The 16396-nt window shown below is 54.4% G+C and overlaps 1 protein-coding gene across 3 annotated transcripts in view; it reads right to left on the bottom strand.

Moving 5' to 3' along the window:
- Positions 1–3507: 3507 nt before the first annotated feature.
- SMAD3 (SMAD family member 3) overlaps positions 3508–16396 on the bottom strand; it is a 127343-nt gene continuing 114454 nt past the window's right edge. For 2 of the 3 annotated variants that reach the window (XM_070468696.1, XM_070468697.1), the window contains exons 6-9: positions 15197–15409; positions 12865–13002; positions 10326–10470; positions 8017–10083 (exon numbers count right to left, since the gene is read on the bottom strand). In XM_070468696.1, the coding sequence (XP_070324797.1) occupies positions 9894–10083; positions 10326–10470; positions 12865–13002; positions 15197–15409 (686 nt within the window). In that variant the 3' untranslated portion in view covers positions 8017–9893. Of the gene's footprint in view, positions 7924–8016; positions 10084–10325; positions 10471–12864; positions 13003–15196; positions 15410–16396 lie in introns of those variants that run through there. The other variant, XM_020904648.2, reaches the window with a different exon arrangement.

Below are 16396 nucleotides of genomic sequence, written 5' to 3'. Positions count from 1 at the left end.
AAGGACGAGCAACTACCACCTGTTCCTTTATCCTGGTGAGAGCTGAAACGAGGCCTCAGTGCAGCCAGCACTGCCTGGGACCCTTCTCGGTGCCAAGACTGCTCTGGCCATGGCTGAGGCTACAGATGTCGGTAAGGATCTGGGCTCTCCTCTGACAGCTCGTCGTCTGACTCAGGAGGGAGACGGGGCGAGCGAATTGAGGCCACAAAAGATCGAACGCTGGGCAGAACGTGAAGTGCGCTGTGCCCAGCCTTGACTGCTGTGGGGAGAGCGCCCAGCGGGGTGGGAAGAGCATAGTGTACACCTTCGAGCAGCGAGTCTGTCTTGAGCCCACGTCAGAATCACCTGGAGGGCCCCACTCCAGGATTTCTGATTCAGTAGGCCTGGGGTGGGACCTGGGAATGGGGGTTTCTAACATCCCAGATGATACTGATGCTGCTGGCCAGGGGCTGCACTTTGAGACCTGTTGACTCTGAGGAAGCTTGAATTGAGCTATTGGGCTAAGAATCGGGATAGATACTTGGGTGACGTTGCAGAATTCTCAGCGGAAGCTGCAGCATGAATAAAGGTGTAGAGATAAGCAAGGGGTGATGTTGGGGAAACCCCTGTCGTACAGCTAGAGAAGGGGTGGTAGATGAGGATGAAGTGATGTTGAGAACCTTGGAGTACTGCTGTGTGCCTACTTAGGAGATCATCAGGGAACGAACGGGTTTAGGGCAGAAAAGACATGTAACTGTAATTCCAAGAATATCTGGCAGCAGTACTAGCCAACACCAGTTGATTACCAGTCTGCCTAGAAAGCTCTGTTGAGGATTCTGAAGCTGAGAATGGACTTAGCACTGTGATGAGTGCTTTGCATGGATAGAGAAATAGCAAGTGCTGGTGATTTTGCCCTGTCTTTGCCATCGCTGGGTGATGGCAGATTAGGGTGACAGATTAGGAGAGTACTGGAATAACTGATGAAAGGTAATCAGAACTCTGGGTGGTATTCCTTCAACCATATATAAGGACTTGTATAGGGCAGTAGGACTTCCCAGGCGGCACTAACGATACACAACCCGCCTGCCAGTTTAGCAGATGTGAGAGTCAAGGGTTTGATCCCTGGGTCAGGAAGATCCCCTGGAGAGGAGAGAGGCAACCCACTCCAGTATTCTTGCCTGGTGACCCACGGACAGAGGAGCCTGGCTGGCTACAGTCCACGGGGTTGCAAAGAGTCAGATGCAGCTGAAGCGACTTAGCACACACGCGCATATAGGATAATGTGAAAGTGGATGGAAAAAATATTGCTAAGGTAGAGTCTACTATAATGTGGGCCCCAGTTCATAGTTCAGCAAAAATATGTGATTGCCAAAAGAAACTGAGGATATGAGAATAAGATGTAGGAACTCAGCTCAAACAGGTAGACAGTTAACCAAGTTGACTCCACCGTGATAGGCAGATTCACAAAAGGCTTCCTTTCTGAAGTGAGTCTGGAAGTATTAGGGGAGGTTAGCCAGGTGAACTGGTGGTGTGTCGGTGGGGTGGGGGGAGCAGGGTGTAGACTGGGGAAGAGGTGTCGCCATTGCAAGTAGAGTGGTCATGGATCCTGGTGTGATAAATGAACTGTGTCACCATGGTGATGGGTTGCACGGGTGAGGCGGCGAGCTGCCTGGGGGCTGGCTGCCAAGGGTCACAAGGTTCATGCCAAAGGCCAGAATTTTGTGCTGTGGTCTGTGGGGCCGTCTGAGGTCAGGGAGGTCCCTGGGTCACTGTGGATGATGCATTTACAAGAACGCAGGCTGGAGGCTGGGGGAGCGGTTAGGAAGCCGGGCAGCTGTCCGTATGCTGGAGGGCCTGGGGCGCAGGGCTGAGAGTGGAGGGCCAGGACTGGTCAGACTTGGGGCACAAAGGAGTGGTGGATGACTGTGACTTCATGGCCATGGGCTGGGTAAAGGGTTGTGACCAAAGAGGGTTGAAGGCAGGAGAGGGTGATGGTGCAGTGAGGGCAGGGATAAATTCTGTTCTTCTAAACTGAGTTCTGAGGTATTGAAATTTGGGCTTCTCTGTGGCTCAGACAGTAAAGAATCTGCCTGCAATGCAGGAGTCACGAGTTCAATCCCTGGGTCAGAAAGATCCCCTGGAGAAGAGAATGGCAACTCACTCCAGTATTCTTGCCTTGAGAATTCCACAGAGGAGCCTGGCGGGCTGCAGTCCATGGGGCCACAAAGAGCCGGACATGACTGAGCAGCTAACACCTGGAGGTACTGGTGGCACCTCCATATACCAGTAGCCAGCAGGCTGTGGGATGTGAGTCTGAAGCTTGGGGTTGATGTCTGGGCCAGAAGTACTGATCTGGGACTCTTGAACATATATGTGGCTTGAAATCACATGGATAGGCGAGCTCTGTGAGGGAGGAATACCCAGGGTACCTACCATGGTCTGGGTACACCACCATGGAAGGGGGAGGTGCAGGCCTGAGAAGAGGTTGTGCACGAGCGTCCAGGGGACCCTGAACACTCCGGGCCTTTCCAAAAGGGAGGGCTGGTCCCCAGGGGCGGCTGCAGAGCTATGTGGGGAGCAAGGAAAAGAAACCCTCGGGACGGAGCGGGGCGGAGGCCTGGGGCTGAGGCTCCAGCGGACACGGGGAGTCGGGGAGGGCGTCTGCTCAGGAGAGGGAGTTTGCTCGGGCAAGCTGGAAGATGATTCAGTTGGGGAGCTGTCCGGCTCGTGGAACAGGCTGCTGGAGTTAAAGTTGTGGAGCTCAGGGACAGGCTGGTTAGAGGGATGGGTCTGAGAGTCATTTGCTGAGAAGTCGACTAGATACAACCTGAAGAAAGTTGTTTGCCGGCAGGAGGCTGGAACTGGCCAGGTAACAGTGAAGGTAGGAATGTGATGTCATCCATGGAGGGCAGACGTACAGACTCACAGGTGCTCTTCCTGTGAAGTCCGCCTCCCTCCTGGTATAGCAAGTACTCGGACTCTGGTGACGTCCTTAGAAGGAAGTGACCCAGCTGGAGAATGAGTCCAGCCCCCTTCCGCCTTCCCCAAATGGTTTACTCATCCTAATCATCCTTTTTCTTAATCCACGTCATCTCAGGTCAATGTACGACTCAGCCAGGGGAGCAATTTTGAAGTCTCTTTCTCCTTGGTTTGAAATTTAAAATGAATTTCCACAGGAGCTGTCATCAGAGCTGGAAAGTTGCAGAAACCTACTTCTTTAGGAGTTTAAAACTTAGCTCCGTACTTGTGGTAAGACTAATCTGGTGACCTCCAGTCACTGGCTGGAGGCTTTCAAATACAGCGGAAGTGAACACAGACTGACGCCTGGAGACAGCACGGCTGGGAGACGTGCCTGAGCCGGAAGCCCCCACGCCCGCTGCAGGACTGGCTGGCACCGCACGCTGCCCTCGGGGATGAATGAGGCCTAGCACACCTGGGCTCAGAGGCACTCTTCTCTGAAGGCCCCAGGCCCTTTAAACTCTCCACCCAGACGTGGTAGCCAGAATGAGTGCGCACTTCCAGCCTAGCTGGTTTTCAATGAAAAGTTTTATTAGAAGGGCACTTACAGGAGGAAGAGAGGAGAGAGGGACACATTTAACAGTAGGGGTACAATGCTTAAACAGGTGCTCAGCTCTTAAGATACAAAAGTTAGAAAAATCTAAAACACTATAAATACATACATGCTTTTTACAAAGGTATTAAAAGGTCAGGCTGGCTGAGAAGGGAAGGTAATCGGCGTCCTCCGTTCTCTTCCCCACCCAAGCAGGAGTCCCGCCCAGGACAGCCTAGTTGCAACAGCAGCACTGAAGGTGAATGAAGGCTTCTTGGGGGGAGGTGGCTCCAGCCCTCTGTACAGTTCTCGCCCCTAGGAAGGGAGAGGGGCTGGGTTCAGAGGCCCCTGTGGACGGGCCCGCGTTTGCCTCTGGGGGCCAAGCCCAGAGCCACTGCGCCCTCCACCAGTGTTCGGAGCGAGCTGTACCCGGTCTCTTCCCAAGCCACTGTCCTCGGGAGGAGAGCCATTTCCAACTTTCTTCCAAAAATTAAATAGTTATCTGTCTTGGTTTTAAGAAATTATTACATAAATATAAAAACACCAGAATGCTCGAGTGTACATTATTTCAGCATAAAAAAAAATTACAGGATCACTTGAGAGAATTTCTCAATCCAGTTTACACAAAACATGAGTTTTTCTTTGTGATAGCCGTGTTTCTGAAAGGTTGCTTGTATAGCAAGTCATCTCCCCACTCTCCCATCAGAGATGCCTCTTCAGTTTTGATCCATACACTTTTCAGCTTTCCTACCCACTTGAGAAGCGGCTGATACTCCTCAAAGACTGTTACTTGAAGGAAGGTTCTAGAAGGGAACATCTACACCACACCAAAGTGACACAACTTGCCTATGTTGAGGTTTTCTTCCAGCAAAGATGTAGATTAGGGAGAAAACTCCCAACTCTGCCACTTGAAGTCACACAGTGAGATACAGGGTTCAGAACCAAACATGTGCCCTCTCTCTACTGGTAACCCCCTTCATAAACAGTCCTAGGAGCAGCATGCCAATTCCTGTCCCTCCCTTCTTTTACAGACCACAGAGAGTGGCCTAATGGGAGCTCTGGCCCCCAGAGGTCCTCAGAGCCTCAGAAATGGCAGCTCGGGGCTGCAAATGAAATCAGATCTCTGCCTTCTCCCCAAATGACTCGCATGCAGGCATGACATGCACACATTACTTCAAGAAAACCTTTTTCTGCGGTTTGAGTAAAAGCATTTAGCCCTGGAATATGTCCAAACTCCAGGAAGCCAGAGGGAGATGGAGAAAAACAAACTGAAGCACAAGATATGTGCTACACTCATTCCAATACGTTAACAATGATTTAAAAAAACAATCACCACGGACAATTAAAAAAAGATACAGCACAGACAACATAAGGACAATGGAGAAGTCTGCCAGCAGCCTTGCCCTCATGTCTGTTCCTCCTAAGAGTCAAAGTCCCCGCTCCTGACTCTGGGCTTGTCTCAAAATGTCAGGTCTGCAGCCTGCCAGGAAGGTGGCCAGCGGAGATGACGTGCCAGCACAGGCCTGTAACCCGAACTGCCGGGGCGGCTACCTACTTGCGCTGGAAGGCTCCCAGTACTAAATAAAGTTAGGAGCGGGGAGGGTGTGGGAGGAGAGGAAAGGGAACAGAAGTTGGCTCCCAGGGGAGGTGCCGAGGCCAGCATCTAGGGCCCCTGCGCTATAGCTACACCCGGGTCAGCACCGGCACAAGCCGCAAGGTGAAGGTGGCCTGGCGGGGAGCCCGGGGCAGGGGAACAAGGCATGTCCTGCAGCCTGGACAATGACACCAAAAGCACTCTCCAGCAGCTGCCATCACCCCCGAGAACTGCCCTCCTCCTGCCCCTTACCTGTCCTGCCTTTCAATATATAAATGCCTTTATGCAATAGGGTTTTAAAACTATTTTTTACGACTTGTAGGACACTAATATTACACATGCCTCAAAGCCACTTACGCGGCCTCTATGATGGGAATGAAACCAGATCCTAACCTCTAGGTACAACCAAATTTTCTTCTGAAGGGTGCTGAACGTGGTCTTCCCCACTTTTTCCTCACCCATCCTCCTGCAGCAGTCTAGTTATAAAGAAAAAAGGCCAAGTAAGTAGCTTTTGGGAAAAAACACAAAATTAAAACTCCACGCCTCCTAGAAGAATTCTTTAGCTTTCAGCATTGTGGGTTCTAAGACGCCACCCAAATGCAGCCAGACGTGACCAACCGGATCACCCAAATTGGGCTGTACCTGAAGCCAGCACCCAGGTACCTGGAGGACAGCTGTGTGCCATAGGAAGAGCTCACAGGAAGGAGATCACGGGCCCCTGGAGACTGCCCCCCGTGGCTTTTAGTGGAGGCATTGCGACACTCAAGCCGAGGCCGAACTGAAGTTAGAAGCCATACCACCAATCTCAGACCTGACCGGGAGCAGAAACGCACATCTTGGAGGTTCAGATGATTTCTTGTATCTGTAAGAGGCAGTCCACGATCATTTCACACCAGGCAGAAACTTCAGACCCACAGCATCTGGCCGCAGGTGGAGTGTGGGGCTACGTGGTGTCTCTGGACTCTGACGACAGCCCTGTGCGAAGACTAGTCCAGGTCTGGCAAGGCACTCCTGTCTGCTCCTGTGTCCTCTGGAGGCGTGGTGAGCAGCCCTCCTATCTGGACTTCAGGGCTGGAGCTTCCGAGGCCTAGGGTCCTGCGAGCAAGGTACCAGGAAGCACCAGCGTCTCCACACAGCATCACAAATGTCATCACATTTGAGGTTTATACCTGCCAAAAGTACACACCTTCTTCCCTTCACCTGGAATAATACAGGACTTCCATAGGAAATCCCTTCATTTTTCCTGGTAGAAAACCATGCAAAAATACGGGATAAGTCATTTCATACGAAAAACAGCAGCAAAGAATAAAGTACCAATTGCAAGTGACAATTCCATCTGCTGTATTCTGCAAAAGGTCAGTATAAGAGGGCTCTTTTTTTTTTCCAGTTGAAATAATCTATAGTAGTTTCCTCACTAATTGCCACTGGGAGCAATACTTATTATACATTCTAACTGCTAGAGTTGTCACTGACGGTCCTCTGCCGTGAGCTAGATAATCTCATACCTCAGGGGAAAGATGACAGACCTGTTTGCACCAATTCTGCAGTTTTCAAAGGTGTAAAAATAATTTCTTTTAATAGCCCTTTTTATTTGTCTTTGTCGGCCTGAGATCTTTTCCTCTTGGTGAATTTGCTTCTGTCAATTTCAGCTTCCAAAAGTACTGGCAGGTATCTTCTTAACAAAACCTGGAGAAAGTTTCACTTTGGGAGAGAAGTTGCTGGATCCCACTCTGGTTTCCCAGTCAGTGTGGGTGTTTTTTTTTTTTTTTTTTTTTTTAACTCAAATGTTTAAAAGAGCATACAATAAAGGTCATTTAATTAACGCAACTGACTATACCAACCAATATAGCCAAATGCATGAGAAAGCAGAGCGAGCTCTTACAGGTGACCGGAGACCCTCGCACACCTCACAGACAACTACCTCCTGGGAGCACTTCCCGCAATTCGGATCTCTCTTGAGATTAACATGATACAAACTGTACATCGCATACGCGCTGAGCCTCAACAGATCCTGCCAACTGCTGGAAATGAGGGCACATTTAAGGTCATTTTTAAAGAAGAGGTGTCTTACCACCTCTTCCCACCGGTCCCTACGTGCTCGCTTCTGAACACAATCAGTAGGCTCAGAGAGGTGGAGACTGACGAGCCCCTTGCCTGCCCCAAGTCAATTCAGCGCTCAGGTACAGGGTCTGCTGCTGCCGGGGTTTGGGAATACTCGGTGGAAGGGGAGGGCTGGGCCCGAGGTGTGCTCAGACCCCTGCAGGCTTCTCCCAGCCCAGAGCACCCAAGGCGAAGTCCACACTCCAGTCCTAACCAGCGGGCCAATTCCTGTTGGGCAGTGACATCTCAGTTTGCTGTCTCTTTAAGAAAGAAGGGGACCAGGGGAGGGGCAGGTGGTGAAACACTACCTGTTTGCTCACGCCACCAGAGCAGAAGCCATTTCTTACCCTTCAGACCAGGGTCGAAGGGCCAATGTGTTCAGCAGACACAGCTGTTCATAGAAATCCCCCTCTGGGTTTGCTTTCGTGTTTTGGAAAACAGGCTGATGCCACTTTGGTTGAGGGAGAAAAATTTCTTCTTTGACACCAGTGAGTTGAGTTCTGATTTCTCCACCTCCTACATGGCCCTCTTCCCCAAATCTACCCTCCCTCCCCTCCCCCTTCACTTGCAGTGTCCCTAAGACACGCTGGAGCAGCGGATGCTAGGGGAGCCCATCTGGGTGAGGACCTTGTCAAGCCACTGCAAAGGTCCATTCAGGTGCAGCTCAATCCAGCAGGGGGTGCTGGTCACAGTCTGTCTCCTGCAAGACATTTGAGAAAAGGGTGGGTGGGGGACATTTAGAATATCCAGTAGCACACACAGATGCATCAGAGTGGCTTCTCCTGATCTGGCGACAGTCTTCTTCCCAGAGCCAGAGATACAGCCTGCCCTGCCAGACCCTGTCCTGGAGAAGGTGCCACCAGCTTGCTGAAACTGCCTGCCAGACTCCAAGCAGGAAGGGAAAGGAGGTGGCCCCCTTAAAGAGAAACATGGAAGGCAAATTCCAGGGTGCCCCAGAAGCCCACCAGTTGCCGTGACGGGCCACTGATGGAGAAACTCCAGCCAGAGCAAAGGTCTCCCCGGCCCCCTGTCCTAAGTGGGCACCCACAGCTCCCCTGCCTCCAGCCCTGGCAGGCCACGATGACGGGCGTCTGTCTGGTTGAGGGGTGTTTTTTTACAAAGCGCCGACAGAGTCCACATGCCGTCGGTCCCCAATGTGCTGATATAATTCCCATCTATGGCCTTATTTTGGAAAATCTTACGAGCAGAGCGAGCCATGGAACAATTACTGGAAAAAACTAAGGCACACCACACGTTTCTTTTCCCCAAAGCCCTCTGTCTAAATTCAGGCTGGCTGATGACGCAGCTCGCAGGCGAGCTCCCAAAGGCCTCCACTGAGCAAAAGGCTATCTGCTGAGGCCGGAGGCGCGGGTGCCAGCTGGAGGTGAGAGGCCCGGGCCCCAGGCCCGGCTCTCGGCCACCTCACAGGAAGGGATGAAACCTTACTCTCCTTGGCCCAGGAGGCAGAGGAGGGCGAGACTGTTCTGGGAAGGGGCCGCACCGCCGGTCAGGCTGCTGCTCAGCGCTGCCAGGCGGCGGTGATGCGGGCCGCGCAGGACTGGGTGTGCTGGCAGCGTGTCCCACGCGGTGACACAGTGGCCCCAGGGAAAGGCTCTGGCCAGCAAAGGGCCTCGGCCCCAAGCACTTGAAGCTGGAGGGCCGCGTGCCGCGCCAGGTTGAGAGCCGCCAACCCCAGGGCACCACCCTCCTCGCCTGGCCTGCGCATCGTCTGAGCGGAAGGTTAGAAACGGGCGTGCAGACGCGGCCCCGGGGCTCCTGCCTGACCCGGGTGCCTGTGTGCGACCCTCAAAGACGGCAGTTTGAGCGTTCAGAGGGATACACGGATCTCCCTCTGGCCCTTTCCCACTGGGTCCGTCTTCAAATATTTCCCTTCCCCAACAAAAAACAAGACTAGTTTTCTAACCTTTCTTGTTGCCTAAATGATTCCAGCCAAGGCTAAGAGGTGAGCTAAAATGTCCCTCGGGCCGGGCCCGGGGGCCTGGGCTCATGTCAGGCTGTTATCAGTGGGCTGTGAGTTCTCCTGAAGGCTGGCCACTCGGACCGCCCAGTTGTTCACACCTCCCGGATTTGAGGGGGACCCCACAGACCAAGGGCTCTGTTCCCCAGCACTGTGGGGCAGACACGGAGAACAGCAGCTAAGATACGGTAAATGACAGACGAGGATTTTACGGACCGAAATCCTCTAATGAGAATCTGACTTTCCATAAGTCACGCTCATCTGGATTTCATTATAAATGGTGGCCCAGAGCCAATACTGAAATGGGTTTGGCCCGGGTGCAGAATGACTGCAAAACAAAATGGATTCCAAACATCTGGAAAAATGAAGAGAAGGGGGGAATAACTTGCGAGGTGCTGGCTCGGGCTGACGTGTGGGTACCTCTGCATCTGCCGTGGAGTGGGGGCTGGGCACACAGACCTGCCTCTCGGGGAAGCTCCTGTGCAGGTGTGGAAAGGAAAGGAATGGGCATCTCCAGGCCCACACCCGAGTGGTCTGAGAGCTTCGAGAGAGCAGACCAAGGACACCCCTGACCAGTGCTGCATTTAAACCAGTACGTGAAATGCTGAAAGAAAATCATTTCTGAGCAAGTAAATACTGTTCCTTTGACCGCTGGCTTCTCCTCCCTTCCCTGCTTTCTCAGTTTTAATATCCTAGGTCCTCAGGGTTACCAGGTCAGAGGAGGAGCCACAGAGGAGGGGAGGAGCACTTAACTCCTTGAAGAAGGTCGTCCTGAAATCATCTGCCCAAAACAAACGAGGAGAACAACAGGAGGGCACAGTTGTAGGCTCGGCGTTTCCACCAACAGGGCGACTCCAGGCACGTCGGTTTCCCTCCCTGGGCCTGTACAAGGGGGATGATACCAGCATCCCCACCCGGGGTTGTGAGGATGAGGTGCTTCCAGTGCCCGAGAAGCTGAAACGCTGGGCAAGCACCGCTCAGCTCTTCCTCGTCTGATGGGACTCGGCCCCGCTCTGATCCCTGGTCCCTCTGCTCTTGGCGGAGAGGGCCAGCCTGGCTCATCCCTGAGGACCCCTGCTCAGCTGTTCTGAGTCAGCTGCGGCCCCTGCATCCCCAGCACCCACCTGTACTCGGCTCCCCAGCCCTTGACGAAGCTCATGCGAATGGTGCACATGCGGGTCAGCTGGTAGACGGCCTCGAAGCCCTGGTTGACAGACTGAGCTAAGAGGGCGGCGAACTCCTGGTTGTTGAAGATCTTCAGGTTGCATCCTGCCAACAGGACAGACGCAGAGCTCATGGGGACGAAGGCCGGCCTTGTCCCGAGCTCCCCCCCTGGTTAGAGCCACCGCCCAGGTCACCCAGACCAGCGTTTCTGCATTTGCCACAGACTCCACTCTCAGCCGCCTGCGGGGGGCGGCCGGCGTGGTCTCCACCCTGAAGCCACCACCGCTTCTATAGAGAGGTGCAGCCGACACAGCCGTAGGGGGGCGCGAGCCTGGTCCCCGGAGTGGGGGCAAGACCGAGGGGGACAGTCAGCTGGGGGGCTCTGCCCTGGGTGAAGGGGCCGGGCAGGACTCCAAGGAACAGAGAGACAGGGCTGTGGCCCAAATGCCCCCTCGGCGTGGGGCATGGTCGGCTGCCTGGGGAACAGAAGCCCGTGCCCTTCAATGGAGGGGGCACCAGAGAGGGCAGCTGAGAGGCTGCCCAGCCTGCCATGCCAACAGGAAGCTCAGCAGAGGGTCCTAGGCACCTTCCACCCAGGCTTCTCCAATAAATCCACCTCCGCTGGGACCGAGGGCAGTGAGAGATCTGAGCACAAGGCTGGGTTAGAGTGATGTTCACAGGAAAGGGAAGGTGTGTGCCTAACTTTCCCAGCAGTACAACCAGAGACAGGCACACATGAAGCGTACAATAAATCTCCTGTTTGAAGTCCTACAGCCCAAGTGCCAGGAATGTGTCAACCGGAAAAATAAAAGACAAAAGCATGTTCCGGAAATGCCCCAAAGGTGAGCTGAGGCGACACTCACTAGCGGGCCAGCCCCGCCTGGGCCCCCCGGCTGGCTGTTTGACTCTGGGCTGGTCCCTTTCTCTTCTAAGCCCATATCTCCCTTGTGAAGGGAGAGGCTGGCCTCAGGAGCCCCCAGCTCCGACATTCCAAGAACTAACAGCCAGCCACAGCCAGCTCTGCCTGAACCAGAGAGGCTGGGAGGGCCAAGGTGTGGGCAGAAAGCCAAAAGTGCAGCTGGGCTTCCTCTCCTCGTCTTCTCTGAGGGGACAGGAGGTGAAGCAGGGCCCACGGTAGGCTCCCGCCCCTGCCCAGCGAGCAGCAGATGAGCACACAGCCCCAGGCTCATCCTGGCTCGGCCACTGACTGGCTGTGTGTCCTATGCAGGTGGCTTAGCCTCTCTGAGCTCATCTCAGCGTGCCTCCCTGCTGGGAAAGCTAGAGTGATAGAGAGGACTCGGTGAGCCCCAAGACAGACATGTGCTCTGTAAAGGCAACCACACGACGTCTTGGGAACAGACAGCACCACCAGCATCTCAAACTGCATTCTTCACTTGACCTTGCCCATGACCCGCCGCACCACCATCACCTGCTACTTGGCAGGCAGGAAGACATGCTACACTCGTGCCGTAGGCAATGGCCTGAGCCGCATACTCTCTGCCTGCCAGGCACAGTCCACGCTCTGCGGCTGCATGTCCTGGGAGGAGGGGGCCTCGGGGGCTTTCTGTCTCTGCTTTCTACGCAAGGTTCTAGGTAAGATCAGCCTCTTGCCTGGTCTTCTACCCAGGGCTGGCCTTGTCCACACCACCCTCTGAGGTGAGCCTGCCACCACCTGGAGTACACAGTCCTACTCAGAAAACCCTCAACAGTCTCCTTGAGTAAACGTGATCTCATGTCCTTCCATGGCCTGGTCCCATCATATTGTCTAAACACATGCCCGACTGTCTAAACAGCCTCCACCACAGCCAGAGTGCAGCCCACACGTGCCTTGCCCTCCTTCACCTCTAGGCCTTTGCCCATATCATCCCCTCTGCCTGGAATGCCCTCAGTCCCTGCCCCCATCACCCTGTGCCTACTCCTTCCACGCTGGTGCAGGCCCATGGCTCCCTCCAAGCTCAAATGCCTTATCCTCCATGAAGCCTTCTCTGAACCATCCCAACAGTTAAATGCTTTTCCTCTTGGATCCAATAGCATGTGACCTGTGCTGCTTGCTTTGTGCTTAGCGCTACCCTCCCTTGTATTAAGCACATTTGGGTCTTTGCCTTGTACACGCAGCTGATGGGTTCACTCTGAGGGGGCAGCAGGAGGGCTTCCTGTACCCTCCTATCCCCCTGCAGCTTCCAGCATGGCTGTAGGAAGGAAGGGAGGAAGGAAAGAAGGAAGCAAACAAGCATACTGCCTCAGCATCTGTGCACACAGGCAGGAAACAGGTACCCACAGATCAAAGGCAGACCTGTCAGATGCTGCGTCTGCTCTGCGGAGGTTCCAGGAGGTCACAGTAAGACAGCAAGGCACAGAGAAAACCCAAGTGAAGCATCTCCAGACTGTCAGTGCAAACACCAACGCGGAGAAAAGGAAGAAGAAAGCTTTCCGGCATGCCAGGCATGCGCCGCAGAGGAGAGGCCCGCAGAGAAGGGGTGGGCGTGTAGGTGGTGGTACCTGGCGGAATCTTGCAGACGGTGGCTGGGTGCCAGCCATAGCGCTGGTTACAGTTGGGAGACTGCACAAAGATGGCGCTGTCACTGAGGCATTCTGCGAAGACCTCCCCTCCGATGTAGTAGAGCCGCACGCCCCGCCCTAGAGAGATGCAGGTTAGCCGGGACCAGGTCTCTCTGGCCCCCACACAGTGGTCCTGGCACCAGCCGCAGCTACCACAGGAGGCAGGGCTGCAGTCGAGGTTCCAGGTGACTGGTTCTCTACCAGCATCACCAGGCAAGCGGGACCCAGAGCCCAGGCCCAATCCCACCAGGAAGTGATGGGTGGTGGCTAAAGCTAGGGAGGCAGACCACCAGTGATCTGCCACAGGCCTCAGCCAAGTTATGCAGCCTCAGTTTCTTCATCTGTAGGATGGGGATAATGATAATACCTACCTCACGGGGTGCCTGGTGAGCAGTAGCTGTTGCTGCTACTTACTACTAGGTCCCTTCCCCTTCCAACATTCAGAAACTCATGTCGTCAACCTGCAGAGCTCCTCGGGCAGCAGACACCCCAGAGGCCCTTCACTGCAGGCATGGCGTCATTAATGCCACCCCCTGGAGCTTTCTCCTCTCAATGCATTTTTCTAAACCACTCCATAGGTTTATATCATTTAGTTTTTCTTCATCTCTTAAATCCACTCCAGATGGACAGAAATTATTTTTAAACTGGCCCTGCAATTCAAGCGGTTACATAAACCCTCCAACAATGAGTCTCTGCTCGGCCAGGGGATGTACTCTTCTGCCTGGAAGGTCTCTGTTCCCATTCCAGAGGGGGAGAAGCCCTGAGGGCCGGGAAATGGAGCCAGATTTCACAGGCGCGCCGTGGAGTGGGATGGAAAGCAGGTGATCAGCTACAAGCCTGCCACCTCGTCCCACAGCTGTCCCCCGCCCCCACTCCCCCGCTCTGCCTGGCTCAGTGCTGCAGGACTTGGCGTCTCGAAGATCCCAGGGTGCCGGCAGACCCGGGGGACCCCAGTATTACGTCAGTCAAGAGCAGGAGGCAGAGGTGGAGGTGGGAAGACAAGATCCAAAGAACAAAAATGTTTGGGTAACTTTTAAAATACTATTTTTAGATATACAGAAGTATGAAGTGAGTAAATAAACCTCTGTGTATACCACTGCGGGTCTTTTTAAAACAAGTGAGGGGCTGTCTAGGAAGGGTATGGGCTGAGGGGCAGGGGCTCATGTCACCCACTGTGTCACACACTTGCTGTGTGCCCTCTGCCCCTCCCTGGGCGTCAGGTTATTCCCTGGAAAATGATGCCCCTGGTGCAGGCCCGTGGCTTCCCAGCTTTTAACTGGAAAACCGTCTCTGCACATGAGATCCTCTGTGAAGGCCCACGATACAAGCAAGAGCAGAGGCGCTGTGGTTCACACGGGCCCTGACCCTGCCGCCCTGCTCAGCTCTTGAGTTTGCTCTAGAGCCCCTCGGCCACCGTGGATGCACCGAACAATCTCTGAGAATACCCACCCTCTCTATACCATCTCTACGACCCTTCTAGGTGACTCTGGATCACAAAGTTGTGAACATCCTCAGCATGATGATTTTCCGAACAAATCGAGGGCCACATATCACGGCTTCACCTTCCCTAGACTAAGTGATCTCTTGCCACGGGCTGGGGCTCAGAAGACAGTGTTAGCAGCGGCGCTGTCCCAGCCGCAGGCAATGAAAGTGAAAAAAAAGTCAAAGTCGCTCAGTCATGTCTGACTCCTTGCAACCCCATAGACTATACAGTCCATGGAATTCTCCAGGCCAGAATACTGGACTGGGTAGCCTTTCCCTTCTCTAGGTGATCTTCCCAACCCAGGGATCGAACCCATCCAGGCCTCCCGCGTTGCAGGCGGATTCTTTACCAGCTGAGCCACGAGGGAAGTCCAAGAATCTAGGAGTGGGCAATGCCTGTCGTCTTTTCACTTTTTCTAAGTTCCTAAGACAATTATATACGAAATGAACAAATGAAAGATCACTCCTCCAAGACAGACTATCTACCTGTCTGCGCTCCATATTTTAAGGGTATTTTCATTAAGAGAATGGCACAGCTGCCTTTCTCAAGAAATCCAAGGGTCTTCCTCGACTGCTTTCAAATTCTCAGAGATGGTCTGTCTGAGGCGGAAGGAACAGGCAACCCGGATTCTACCTGTCTTACCCTAAACACCCTCAACAAGGTGACAGAGAGCTCGAGGGGCAGGTGAGGGAGGCAGCACAGGGTGGCGGGCGGGTTCCCGCGGGGGCGGTGGCAGTGGCAGGCTGGGGTGTCGGGGGCCAGGCGGGGGGTAACGTGGCCGCCCCTTACCGATATGCCTCCGTGTCAGCTCCACGGCTGCGTTCCGGTTGACGTTGGAGAGCAGCCCCAGGCAGAAGCGCTCCGAGTTGGAGGGGTCGGTGAAGCCGTCCACCGTCATGGACGGCTGCGAGGCGTGGAATGTCTCCCCGACGCGCTGGTTGAGCTCATAGTAGGAGATGGAGCACCAGAAGGCTGGCTCGCAGTAGGTGACGGGCTGCAGGTCTGCGGAGACAGGCCAGGCTGCTGGGTCAGGGAGTGTCCCCAGGCTCTGGGCTCCTGGATGGGGTCCCCGGGAGGCTCTGCAAGACTGTTTCCTCACCTCCCGGAGGGCATTATAACCTCCCCGCCCTTTTCCTGTGTAAAACTCACAGGATCTAGTGGAGCAAAACCCTCAGGTGTTGGGAGATGCATTCCACCGGCCTTAGCACTGTTCATTTCGTCTGAGCTCACAAAGGTCCTACCCTGCCTGGCCTAGGTCAAAGCTGTCTTCAAGGAGGTGCCGGGCCAAATCTGAAAGGCTCTGGAACCAACAGATACCTGGGCAGATGCACCAGACAGGCCAGCAGTGTCCACTGCAGTCTGGTCCCGCCACCTTCCTTTCTTTCAAGGTCCCCATAGTAACCCGTGCTGATCTCTGCCCCCTAAAAGGGCCTGCAGCTTCTGGTTCTGCCTGATCATGGGCCAACTCCTAGCCCATCTCGCGGCAGCGTGCAGGCCTGTGAAATGGCCAGATGACGAGGCTGGTGCAACCCCGGGTGTCCATCCGTGCTCAGCAGTTGCAACCACACAGGCATCGGGTGCTGTCTGCGGTGTGAGCTGGGTCCCTGCCATTGATTACAGAAGCTATCCTCCTTGTATCCAGATGCCATCCATCGGGGCGGCTGAGACACACACACTCACCCAAGAGAAACTCTGAATTTATCCCAGTTGCCAGTCTGTGTCTCAGTCAAGGGCACCTTAGAGCAAACTGCCATCCTGTGAGGGGGTGGCTCTCAGAAGAGGTAGGCACCCCGGAAATAGAGGCTTCCCCTCACATGACCCCACATTGCCTTTCCCGTGACTCGTGCCACCTCCAGCCGTTTCAGGCTCCACACCTGCCCAGGTGCCCTCCTCCTGCCCGTCTCTCCGTCATCACTCATCTCAGGGTCCATCCTCCCGGCCAGGGGCCAGGCCCTCATCACTCCTCATTTGCACCAGTGCCTGCCCTCT

This window comes from Odocoileus virginianus, chromosome 6 (assembly GCF_023699985.2).
Source record: "Odocoileus virginianus isolate 20LAN1187 ecotype Illinois chromosome 6, Ovbor_1.2, whole genome shotgun sequence".
Classification (NCBI taxonomy): domain Eukaryota; kingdom Metazoa; phylum Chordata; class Mammalia; order Artiodactyla; family Cervidae; genus Odocoileus; species Odocoileus virginianus.
The sequence above is the reverse complement of the archived record's forward strand: the minus strand, read 5'-3'. Positions and strand labels throughout refer to the sequence as shown.